General features: G+C 33.1%; 1 protein-coding gene across 2 annotated transcripts; it reads left to right on the top strand.

Moving 5' to 3' along the window:
* Window positions 1-2,981: 2,981 nt before the first annotated feature.
* On the top strand, window positions 2,982-10,217 carry LOC133874123 (uncharacterized). Of its 2 annotated transcripts, none has more exons than XR_009901214.1 (10): window positions 2,982-3,605; window positions 4,121-4,310; window positions 4,502-4,635; window positions 5,342-5,454; window positions 5,534-5,657; window positions 6,004-6,159; window positions 8,856-9,015; window positions 9,110-9,189; window positions 9,439-9,488; window positions 9,940-10,029. XR_009901214.1 is itself a non-coding variant. In XM_062311956.1 (10 exons), the coding sequence occupies exons 1-10, from the start codon at window positions 3,231-3,233 to the stop codon at window positions 10,074-10,076; spliced, it is 1,515 nt and encodes a 504-aa protein (XP_062167940.1). In that variant the 5' UTR covers window positions 2,984-3,230; the 3' UTR covers window positions 10,077-10,217. The 2 variants fall into 2 exon arrangements, 1 of the variants encoding a protein (XP_062167940.1); XM_062311956.1 differs by having other exon boundaries at window positions 2,984-3,605; window positions 8,856-9,011; window positions 9,940-10,217.
* Window positions 10,218-11,618: the final 1,401 nt, after the last annotated feature.

The following is an 11,618-nucleotide window of genomic DNA, read 5'->3' as shown; positions in this document are numbered from 1 at the left end:
TATTTGGTTACCATTGTCTTAGATTTAGTATGCTCGGAGCAAATTTACTTTTTAACTATTTTGTACATGGGTTAGCAGAAAATGAAAGTCATATATACCACTTTATTTTAAGAATTTTGTTTGTATCTATGACTATGTAACCTCATAGCATGTGGCTATGATTTTGCATAACTTTATGTTTTATGATGTAAGAGTTGTATGCTCGTGATATTTGATCAATGAAATACTCAGGTCTTTCGTTTAAAAAAAAAAAAATCTAAGAGTTCAAAATAGTGCAAAACAGATTAATCCTACTACACTGGATCCCCTCAATCATTCCTCTACTGCTCTCCCTTCTCCGCGCCCAAATTCAACCACTATAGTCGTTGTCACCACTATCACCACCTAAACCCAAACCTCGTATTCCTTATCGATCTGCTTATTTCCCTCTTCTTCTTCTTCTTTTTTTTTTTTTTTTCACTGATTGAATTAAATTGTTTTTTATCATTTAAATTATTTACGTTAAATCGTCACATATCTCAAAAACTTAAATTTATAAAAATAAGTAAATTTAATAATTTAATTAATATTCTAACCCATTATATTTCATTTAACTATGTAAAATCTAAGGAAAAAATTGGAAAAAATGAGATCTAACACTGCAAGTGAGTTGCTCCCTATATATGATAACGAAATAAGAAAGGTTAGATATTATAATCCTATTCAACAATGATGATGTACGTAACACCCACAATTATCTATTGAATTAATCCTTATTAGATAAAAGATTTCATGATTATTTTGAAGTACTACATTTATATTATTAAATAATTGTGTGATAAAAAAATGGGTGCAAGAATTGACTTTTCTGGGTGCCTCTTTTTCGCCCAGTTTGTACTTTTTTGGTTCTCAATTTTTGCTGCTTGCTGAAGCAAAGCCTTGTTTGTTTAACCTGAAAATGTAAAAGCTACGCAAGCAATGAAGGGAAAAGTGAAGCTGGAAATGTTTTTATTTTAACGTTGGTCAGCATTTTTTTTTTTCTTTTTAAAATTTAGAAAAGTATTTTTGATGTGATATAAAAACAATTTTATTAATTTTTTATTTTCTTCTCAAACATGCATTTCTACTCATTACCTCAACAATTGACAGAATATATATATATATATATATATATAAAGTTTGTAGGTATAAAGTTTGTATTCTCCTTTCTCTTTGTATCCAGTCCCTCAAGCTTGTAACCATTTTCCCCTTCTTTTTTTTTTTTTTTTTTTTTTTTTTGGGATAAAATCTTTCAAGTAAGTTTGTTTTCATAAAAATGTTTATATGTTCTTCTCGATTTCCATTATATACATATCCTTTATTATACGTTGACTTAGAAATATATTTATTTGAATTTTTACTTATGTTTCCGAGTTATTCTACTATTGATTTAATTTTATTATTATTATTTTGCATGTAAAATATATATAAAATTTGTAGGTATTCTAAGTACTAGAATATAGAGTTCGTAGGCATATATGACAAGGTGGGGTGACCTTGGGTCCCTGCAGATGATCCAATCACTTTGTCAATTATAGTCTATAGACTAGAGGATGAACATGGGGCCATTTGCAGCCATTGAAAGGCAAAATGAATACTTTAAAAGAGGTATTCTAAGCCTCAAGAAGATATCTTATGGTGAAAGTGACTTCTTTTTTTCTTTTCTTTTGTTTTAATTTTTTAATTTTTATTTTTTTGTCTCTAAGCAAGTGAAGTGACCGGTAATCAAGACATCTTGAATCCATATTTAATACTTGCTTTTGTTTTAATACGGGGATAGGGTGTTTTTTAAGCCTAAAGTTCATTAGAAAAATTAGCTTAATTAATTCTTTCTCGCTTCAAGGTTTAATTGTAATTGTATCCTCCATTGAAAGTGTGGTTAAAACTTAAAACTAATTAATTGACTATTTGATATGTCTTTTTTTAATTTTTTTTAATTGCAATATTACCCATAAGATCAGTTGTGGGTCACTATGTCATGTTCTATGTCAATATATATGCTATATAATATAATTAGTTTTGAGGAGATTAAAAAGTCTTTCATGTGAGATTAAAATATAACATAGTTCAACATCACTTAATCCCAAAGTTTATTTAGTGGGGGTGTGTCCAATTGTAATATATTAACTATATATACATCCAGATAATATTTTTAAATATGAAACTTCATTTATTCTTTTTTACTCCCAAGTTTATATTATTATTATTATTATTTTAAGCTCTCACACATGTATATTCAATATTGCAATTAACAACACTCCCTCACATTTATGTATGTAAGCAATTCGCATTTTTAATCCACTCTGTCATAGGTAACAACATATTAGAAATCTCATGGGAATCCACTATACAAAACATTTTGTTCAACATATTAGCCCTGCTAAACCGTAAGCTTTGAAACACTAATAGAATTTGCTACACATATAAAAGAATTTAACATGATTTTACCACAACGTACATTAACACATGGAAACACAAATCAATCCAAAAGCTAGTTTTAAGCCTAACTATTTTATATTGACGGTTCCCTATAGTCAACAGTTGATCAATCAACCAACCCAAACTTGGTCAAATTTATCTACTATGGAGATGAGAAAAGAAAGATTAATGTTAAAATTCACACTTTTATTCCATCACTATACCACTCTACTGACATGACAATACCATATTAATTAGTATGTATGGTGAGATAATAATAAAATAAAAGTGTGGTTTCTAACGTTACTTGAAAAGAAAAATAGTTCACCGCAAGTAACACGTGCATGTGAAAGGAACACGTACATAATGGCCTAGATGCCATTCCACCTTCATCCAATTAGGCTGAAGTGACAAAGTCCATCGGCCTTTGGATTGGCGCAATGACATATCATCGATCCCACAAGATGAAAGGGGATGGAGACATAATAGTTAGCATTTTTCCTCGAAATTAGCTAGGAGACAATTCCACATAGACAACGACAAACACGGTGAGTTTCTCAAAGAGAGACGAGAGGAGCCAGCCCACGAGCTTGTATAATAGCACCACTTCCATCTAAACATAGTCAATGGTCCAGTAAGAAAGGCTATCTAAATTTCAGCCAACCGTCTAACCATCCTCCATGCCTTTTTATCCATAGATCAGATGTTGTAGACTTTTGAGATTCCCTCTCTCGATCTCTTCACACTTTCTCTGTAGAGTACTGCAGACCATAGAAACCACAAAGACAAGGATAATGGCTGCCGGGTTCTTACTTGTATGGTTTTCTTTCTTCATTTTGTTGTTTTCGACCATATCAGTTGCCAAAATTGCTCCGACATTTCCTTCTTCAATAATTAGGCCGGAGCAGCTCTTGCTTTCTACCAAACACCAGCTTTACAAAACAAAGTACTTCACCCAAACACTTGACCACTTCAATTTCAATCCCCAGAGCTACCAAACCTTTCAACAGAGATATCTGATCAATGACACGTACTGGGGAGGTGCTCATAAGAATGCCCCAATCTTCGTCTACACTGGAAATGAAGGAGAGATAGAATGGTTCGCTCAGAACACGGGTTTTATGTTCGAAACCGCACCCCATTTCAAAGCTCTTCTTGTTTTCATCGAGGTAATTTTGATCTAAACTAGTTATATATATATATATATGTTACAAATCCTTACGCTTAAGAATCATTGAAAGAAATGTTATGCTGTTAACTTTCCCTTTACCCTTGAGGGAGTGGTGGCCAACTCATGGGAGTTGTTAGGATAGGTCCACCGGTGGGTGGGGGAGGCTATTATAGGTGTGACTGGTGGAGTGAACCGATCTCGACCACTTCCGATAGTTTGGAGGTGGTCACACCACCCGTCAGTGGTACTATATGCAGGGAAGTGACCCGTGACCATTGACCAACCAACTCTTTACCTGCAAGTGGTGGTCTGTCACCCTACGGTAGTGGGTGAAGTGGTTTGACCAGTGGTCGAATAGTCTCAAAGGTTGACGAGTGATTGGCTGTTACTTGGCATGGCCGACCACCTTAGAGGTAAAAACGGTGGATGACCATAGAAGTCGTCGGAACATCCTTTATTTGCTTTTTAAAAGGTTTAGTGAAAAAGTGATTTGAATAGAAAAATATATTGCAGCATAGGTTCTATGGGAAATCCGTGCCATTTGGGGGTGAGAAAGTCGTTGCTTATAGCAATACAAGTACACTTGGATATCTGAGCTCAACACAGGCATTGGCAGATTATGCCACTTTGATTATTGATCTTAAGAAAAATTTGACAGCAACCGAGTCTCCTGTGGTCGTGTTCGGAGGATCCTATGGAGGAAGTAAGTCAATCTTATCATCAATCCTTTCGCTTTTGTTTTTTTGTTCTTTTTTTCCGCTAACAAAACTTTTGTCTAATTGTCTCAATCAATTGAATAGCTGGTTGTGGGAGTTGTTTTTGTAAATTAATGTAATGAAAGCGTTTTGGACATATATTGGGATAATAATGTAACGAGTTCGTTGGTTTTTGCAGTGCTGGCAGCATGGTTTAGGTTGAAGTATCCGCACATCACCATTGGAGCCTTGGCATCTTCTTCGCCTATCCTCAATTTTGTGAATTTGACATCCCCATATAGCTTCAACGACATCATCACTCGTGACTTTAGGGTCTCTCTCTTCCTATTTTTAGGCCGTGAAAAATTCGAGCTCCTAAAAGATGCGAGACGCATCTGTTTAAAATAATTAGTCTCGAGTAATGTTATATATCGGACAAGTATTTTCTTCCATTCTTCAAAGCTGATGTGGTATGGTCCTCTAAACAAAAAACCCAACGAACTTTAAGAGGATGAAAGAAAAATACTTGTCCGGTATATAACGTTACTCAGTTAACCCCACAACCTTTTTCTTTTAAGCAAAATCATCACTCAGGACTTTAGGATCTCTCTCTAGAATGAAGTTTTTTATTATTAGGTTGTGAGAAATTCGGGCTTCCTAAGAAATAGGGTTGCGTCGGTCTTCTGCCTTCTCTCTCTAGCTTAAGGTGTCTTAACAGCCTATTAATAGAAAATATCAATCATCTTCTCTCTCTTATTTCCATTTTTGTCTAAGCTAAAAGACAATTAAAGAAGAGGTTTAAGATAATGTCACATGCAGCTAGGCCAAGCTAGAAATGCCGTTTCACTAAAGTCCAATAGTCACGGCTTTTATGTTATTCAAAGACGACAAATAACAATTCCAGAGTTATATGCACCAACCCCCACATGCACTATAGTATAAAAAATGAATTAAGTAATTTACTGTTAATAACAATGATATATATATATATATATATATCTTTGATGTAAAATTTATTGTTTTTCATTTAAAAATTCAGAGCGAAAGCGAGAACTGCTACAAAGTGATAAAAAGTTCATGGCAACAAATTGGAGATACAGCAAAACAACCTGGAGGACTCCATATGCTCCGAAAATCATTTAGAATATGCAAGTAAGAAATTCATGCTATCTTAATTAAGTACTTAACCTGCAATTATATATATAATTAGAGATTAACTTTCTTTTTATAGGAATTATATTGATGCAGATTCTCTGAAGAATTGGCTTTACACTGCATACGCTTACACCGCTATGACTGATTATCCGACTCCTTCGAGTTTTTTAAGTCCCTTGCCAGCTTACCCAGTCAAACAGGTGCTTTTTTTTATTATTTAAAAAATATTTTAAATTGAATTGAAAGAAATTCTTTTAATTAAATCTATTAAATTTATATATATGTTGTTAGAGCACATGATTTGCACATAAAAATATATGTGAGAATTACATGGCCTATTAATCTTACTAAAAATGCATATAAAAAAAATATGCTACGAAAAAAAAAGGTTAGTTTAATATATTAGATTATAAATTCTTTGAAACCAATATAGAAGAATTTTTTTTTTCATAAAAAAAAAAATAATAATAATTTCTTTAGTTTCTTGGAGGAGTATAATAGTCGTTAAGACACTTTTGACCTTATTGTGTTGTGTGGGCGGTCCAGATGTGCAAGGCGATTGATAATCCAACGACTGGAAATGACACATTCGCAAAGTTGTACGGTGCAGCTAACGTCTATTATAACCACAGTGGAACTGCCACATGCTTCAATCTGGCCGATGATTCCGATCCTCATGACCTCAGTGGATGGAGTTGGCAGGTACAGCATATACATTCCTCTTTCTTTTTTCTTTTTTTGCTGTGAATTCCGTTGCACGAGCATCCACGTCAATCTTAACCGTTCGATGCGTTTAGCGGTTTAGGAACAAAAATTAGGTGACAACGAAATCGTAGAGAATCCGGATCCGCTAATTTATGCCTTCAAATCTGTCCTGCAGACCCACACTCCATTCTTATATGGGAAAAATGTAAAATCATTGCCCGTAGATTACCTAATTTACGATTAGTTCTTCGTGTATTAAAATAAATTCAAAGATTATTAAGGTACGTCAAAAAAATAAATTTACTTTCTATAGTCATATTTTGTCCATTGAAATAACAGATTCCCGATAGTATAACATGTCATAACCAATAAAATTATGACATGTGTGATATTTAAATCGGAGTGACACTAATGAATCTATTAAATTAGTGGACGAAATATAACTGTAGGGAGTAAATTGTTTCCCTAGTATACCTCAGAGACCTTTGAGCTCGTTTTGATATCATAATGAACTATTTCTAAATCAGATAAACCACACTTACTTATTTTGCATTTTTTTCCTTCTATTATTATTTTTTTATTATTTTTTGTTTTCCAGACTAGGACTAATCACCTAACCAACGATTCCACGGGGGAAAAAAATTAGAAGATAAAATTTTGACTTTCTTTATAATAATGGAAAATAGGAGTGGGTTACTCTTCATTTAGATATCTCAAGAGTCAACACCTAATTGAAAACAAATAATAATAATAAAATAATAAATATTTTGGGATTATCCTGCCTAAAATACGTCGTTGATATTGGATAAATTCATATAAAATCAGCATAAGATCTAATAAATGAGCTCTTCACAAGGTCCAAATGAAATTTCATATGTTAAATAATTCCGAATTTTTTTTTTCTTTCTAAAGTTTAAAAAGGTGTCTAAATATTCCGTAATTGTGTTATAGCCCAATGATGTAAATAATTAATAATACCCATCTGTTTTGTTTTTTAAAAAAATTATAAAAACTTTTCAAAGATTCAGACATGAGTATTTTTACAAATTCTTTTAAATTCTAATAAACACTTAAATCCTCGCAATTTTTTTTTTTTTTTTATTCCTAAAAAAACGGAGGAGTATTTTGAAAATTTTGGCAGGATTTAACGAAAAATTCTAACGGATGGTTAAAATTAGAAAAAATGAAAAGTTGGATACTCTAAATTGACACTTTTTAAAGTTTTGGTACCTTATTTTAAAAGTGAAGAAAGATCAGGGTTATAGCAAAGTTTTTCCTAAAATAAATAAAATTTTAACCTTTTTTTTTTTTTTTTGGGGGGGGGGGGGGGGGGGGGGGGGGCTTTTGAATAGAGAGGCATCACTTAAATTATAAAGAATAAACAATGTATTTTCTCGTTCTTAATAAGTATAATTACAAAGCTAACTACATGAATAGATCCACGAGCCTGGCCTCTGAAAAGGAAGATGTTTGATCCACAACCCACTAAAGGGGAAGCACTTTCGTAAGTTTGAATCAAAAGATCTTCACACTCCTAATAAAGAGATCATGTAAGAGTATCCAAGAAAACCATGTGCCTCACATGCAAAAGTTTAGCTTTACATTAATCATTAATAATTAATCATCACCATTATTATCTCTTTGGAGCCTATAATTGCTTGCATACAAATCCCTTTTCCCACAACCATTCTTATCCTCACCCATCTCTTCTCTTATCCCACTTTAAGAAATCACGTTTTTCTCAAGCATTTCATAATTCTTTTTTATTTTTATTTTTTTAAAAAAAATTGAATATATTTGATTTAATCAAAACTAGAATTTTAGGAGTGAGGGGAGCAAAACTAAGAAGAAAATTTCTAAAGGGTAAAAATTTGAGTTTAAAAAGATTATATAATATTTTTTTTTAATAAATATGGAGCCCCAAACCTCAACATAGTTCTGGTTAAAAGAGTATGAGTTTCGTTTGAGTGGAGGAAGCATGCATCTATGCTGGGTTAGGAGGTGAGACGCAGAAGCCTTCTTTCCCGAAATGGGCCGGGTCCAAATGATTTAAAAAAATCACGGAATAAAAAAATAGCCCAGGAAGAGCCCAACACTAAAGTAAGACTAAGAAAAAAAAATAAAAGGGGTCAGTTTAAATGACAAAATTAAAAGGATAAAGTTTTGCTTTAAACTTGGTTGGAATAAATTTATCTAATTCAATCTATTAAATTAACATTTTTTTTTTAGAATATGTGATTCTTATATGCATTTTTAATAAGATTAACATAGCATATGATATCTTTCTTTAAAGCACGTGATTCTCACCTATATTTTTAGAATGCACGTGAGAATTACATGCATGTTCTAAGAACAAATGTCAATTTTTTCAACCTAGTTTAGATGAAAATTTTGTACAAATCAAAATGTGACATATTTTTTAGAAAGAGTAATCATAGAAACCGCACTTTTATTCCTCTACAATCTCGATCATATTGTTGATGTAGCAGTGTCAATCAGCTCTTAGATTTCCTTTTATATTTTTTTTAATAAGGACTAATCCAAAGGTGGATTGACATTGCCATGTCCGTAGGGTGAGGCAATAGTAAAATAAAAATGTGATTTGTAACTTTAGAAAAATTAAATAAGTTGGTCCAATTTGAAGTACCCCACTAATTACCTAGGGATATATATATATATATATATTTGGGCAGGCGTGTACAGAGATGATAATGCCAACAGATGGAAACAATAAGGAGAGCATATTCCCAGCTTCAGAGTGGCACTATGAAGATCGGGTCGCTTACTGCAAATTTCACTTTGACATTGAGCCCCGACCCAATTGGATCACTACCGAGTTTGGTGGGCATGTGGGTAAAATATCATTCACCATGTAACATGTTGTGCCAGTGCCATCATTCATCATCTTCCATGCATGCCTGAAACATTGTCTCTCTATTTCGAACAGGATATCCACATGGTTTTGAAAAGCTTCGGGAGCAACATTATCTTCTTTAATGGCTTAAGGGACCCTTGGAGTGGTGGAGGGTATCATATCTCTCTCTCTCTCTCTCTCAATTCCTACCTCCCTCTATCATTCTGACCTCGATTCACTATAATTTTTGCTATAATCTTTTTATAAATTCACGTGATAGTTCACATTTTATAGAAATTACGTATCACGTGAGCTGTTAATAGCAGTCAACATTTTAATTGTTAGGCTGATGCGATAAGTGTTATATAAACTGTCACGTCAATTTATAAGAATTTCTTTGAATTTCTTTGGTGTTTTGTTAGGGTGCTGAAGAATATATCCAAAAGCATAGTTGCTATTGTCGCAAAAGAAGGTTAGTTGAAAGTTTGATTGTAAAGCAACATTAATATTAAAATTGATATAAATTGAAATTGAATAAATAAATTATATTTTCAAATTAATATGACCTTGTTACGATATTAATTTTTTTTTTTTATCTGCTTAAACTTTTAAGATATGAGGTAATTTAACATGAAATTATAACTGAAATCTTAAATTCGAATATTGCTTCTAAAATTTACCTTTCATTTCAATTAAATATTGTACGTGTTGTTAAAATATTTGTTAAATGATTAAATTTATCATTTTAATTTAAACTTTGAATGATTACTTTTTGTTTGATTGAAAAGAAAAAGGCCATCAAGTTTGGTCTCAATTTCAAAAGAGTTTCTATCACACTTATGAGCATCCCTCTCTCTCTCTCTCTCTCTCACTCACTCATATGTTCTCCATTGCTGGCTTTTTATTGGATTTTCTGTTAACAGGGGCTCACCACGTGGATTTAAGGTTCTCAAGTAAGGAAGATCCACAATGGCTTAAAGATGTGAGGAAGCAAGAAGTGAAAATCATCGCAAAGTGGATCTCACAATATTACTACGACTTGGCCCATTTCTCTGCCTAGAGAGAGCTCAAGACTCAAGACCACTGCACTTTCCTACAATTTGAAGATCAACCATTTGTAACCACCATTTATTTGGCGTTACTAAGTTATTCTAATACTATTTATAACGACAAAAAAAAAGAGATAGTTGCATCTGCGTTATTACTTGAAAATGACCAATCAAATTACAATAAAAACGATCTCTAAAAATTATTCATACCGCCTTGGGAAGTATTCGTTGGGCTTGTCCAAGCCTTTGCTACTATCGACTATTGTTATGAAATAGGTTTGTTGCAACGGTGTTTGAGTTGTAGCGTCGATCTTTTATTTATTTAAAAAAAGAGAAAAATATATTTTACACGCCCGACGCATTACCATTTTGGCGGACCTTTACAAACTACCTTACCGTGACATTTAATACTATCGATTAGTTTTTTCCGTCTTTTGAACGAAATTTACGTCGCATGAGCTGCACGTGACATTTGTGTCCTTAATTGCCCGAAAATGCCCCGAGATAAAGTGTATTTTTTTCTTTAAAAAAAAAAGGAAAAAAGAAAACCAAAAAGTCACACAGTCAAGTTGACTAGTGTCATATCAGAGTTTACTTTGGCATTTTGAGAAAAGCAGCTTTATATTGGTGATGACTCGTAATGTTACTATTTACACTTATTTTATATTGGCCGCATAAATGGCACCCTTTCAGACTCAGCCTCATGCCGGTAAGGGCTCAACATCAAGCTGTTGAGGCCTATCATGATCCTCCCTCCTGATCTTAAAGTCCATCATCTCCCAATAACCCAGAATGGCTAATCTCATTTCACAAATGGGCCATTTATCCATTCAAATGGCCCACATAGTCCAGATGACCCAGTCCATGGCCCAAACCATGACTCAATCAATGGCCCAGACTATAACCCAAGCAATTGCCTAGGTGTTAGCCCCTTGGTCAATGGGTCTGCTATTATCATGCACTTCAAATACATCTTGTCAATCGGAATTGGTGTAAAGAATAACATTACTCAATATTGCTGATTAATTTTCTTTCGCTATATATTAAAATCTTCACTAGCTGCCTAAAAGGACTTTGGAATTTTTTTTTTTTTAGATGAATAAAAGCCCTTTATTTTTTTTTTAATATAGATAGATGAATAAAAGCTTTTATATATCAACAAACACTACACTCTCCAGTGTACACTGGAAAAGGACTTTGGAAATTAAAAGGAAAAGAAATTGTAAAGCAAAGTGTTGGAACAATAGGAGGCATGTCTTGATCTCTGATCCATAGTTAGGATGAGACCAGATTTGGGACACACGGACTAGTCCTTCAGTTTGCTTTCCAGTTCAAAGTTAGGCCTCGATTAAGACAGGTCGGTCCATTTTTTTCAAACTTCGGCAAAGTGGGTTTCCTATTTGATCACCCAAGTCAATTTTAAAGCACAACTTTGTGACCAAAAAAAAAAAAAAAAAAAATCAAAAAACAAAACAAAGGTTGTCCTTAAGGAAAAGAAAAACCCCTCTACAAATCAGAAAGTACTTATCTCAATCCGTCTTATTGAAGGTGAT

This window comes from Alnus glutinosa, chromosome 7 (genome assembly GCF_958979055.1).
Source record: "Alnus glutinosa chromosome 7, dhAlnGlut1.1, whole genome shotgun sequence".
Taxonomy (NCBI): Eukaryota; Viridiplantae; Streptophyta; class Magnoliopsida; order Fagales; family Betulaceae; genus Alnus; species Alnus glutinosa.
The sequence above is the reverse complement of the archived record's forward strand: the minus strand, read 5'-3'. Positions and strand labels throughout refer to the sequence as shown.

Coding starts and splice junctions, on each gene's coding strand:
- LOC133874123 (XM_062311956.1), top strand. CDS start 3,231: ATGGCTGCCGGGTTCTTACTTGTATGGTTTTCTTTCTTCATTTTGTTG. Junction 4,636..5,341: donor TCATCACTCGTGACTTTAGG/GTCTCTCTCTTC, acceptor TTAAAAATTCAG/AGCGAAAGCGAGAACTGCTA. Junction 9,012..9,109: donor CTACCGAGTTTGGTGGGCAT/GTGGGTAAAATA, acceptor TATTTCGAACAG/GATATCCACATGGTTTTGAA.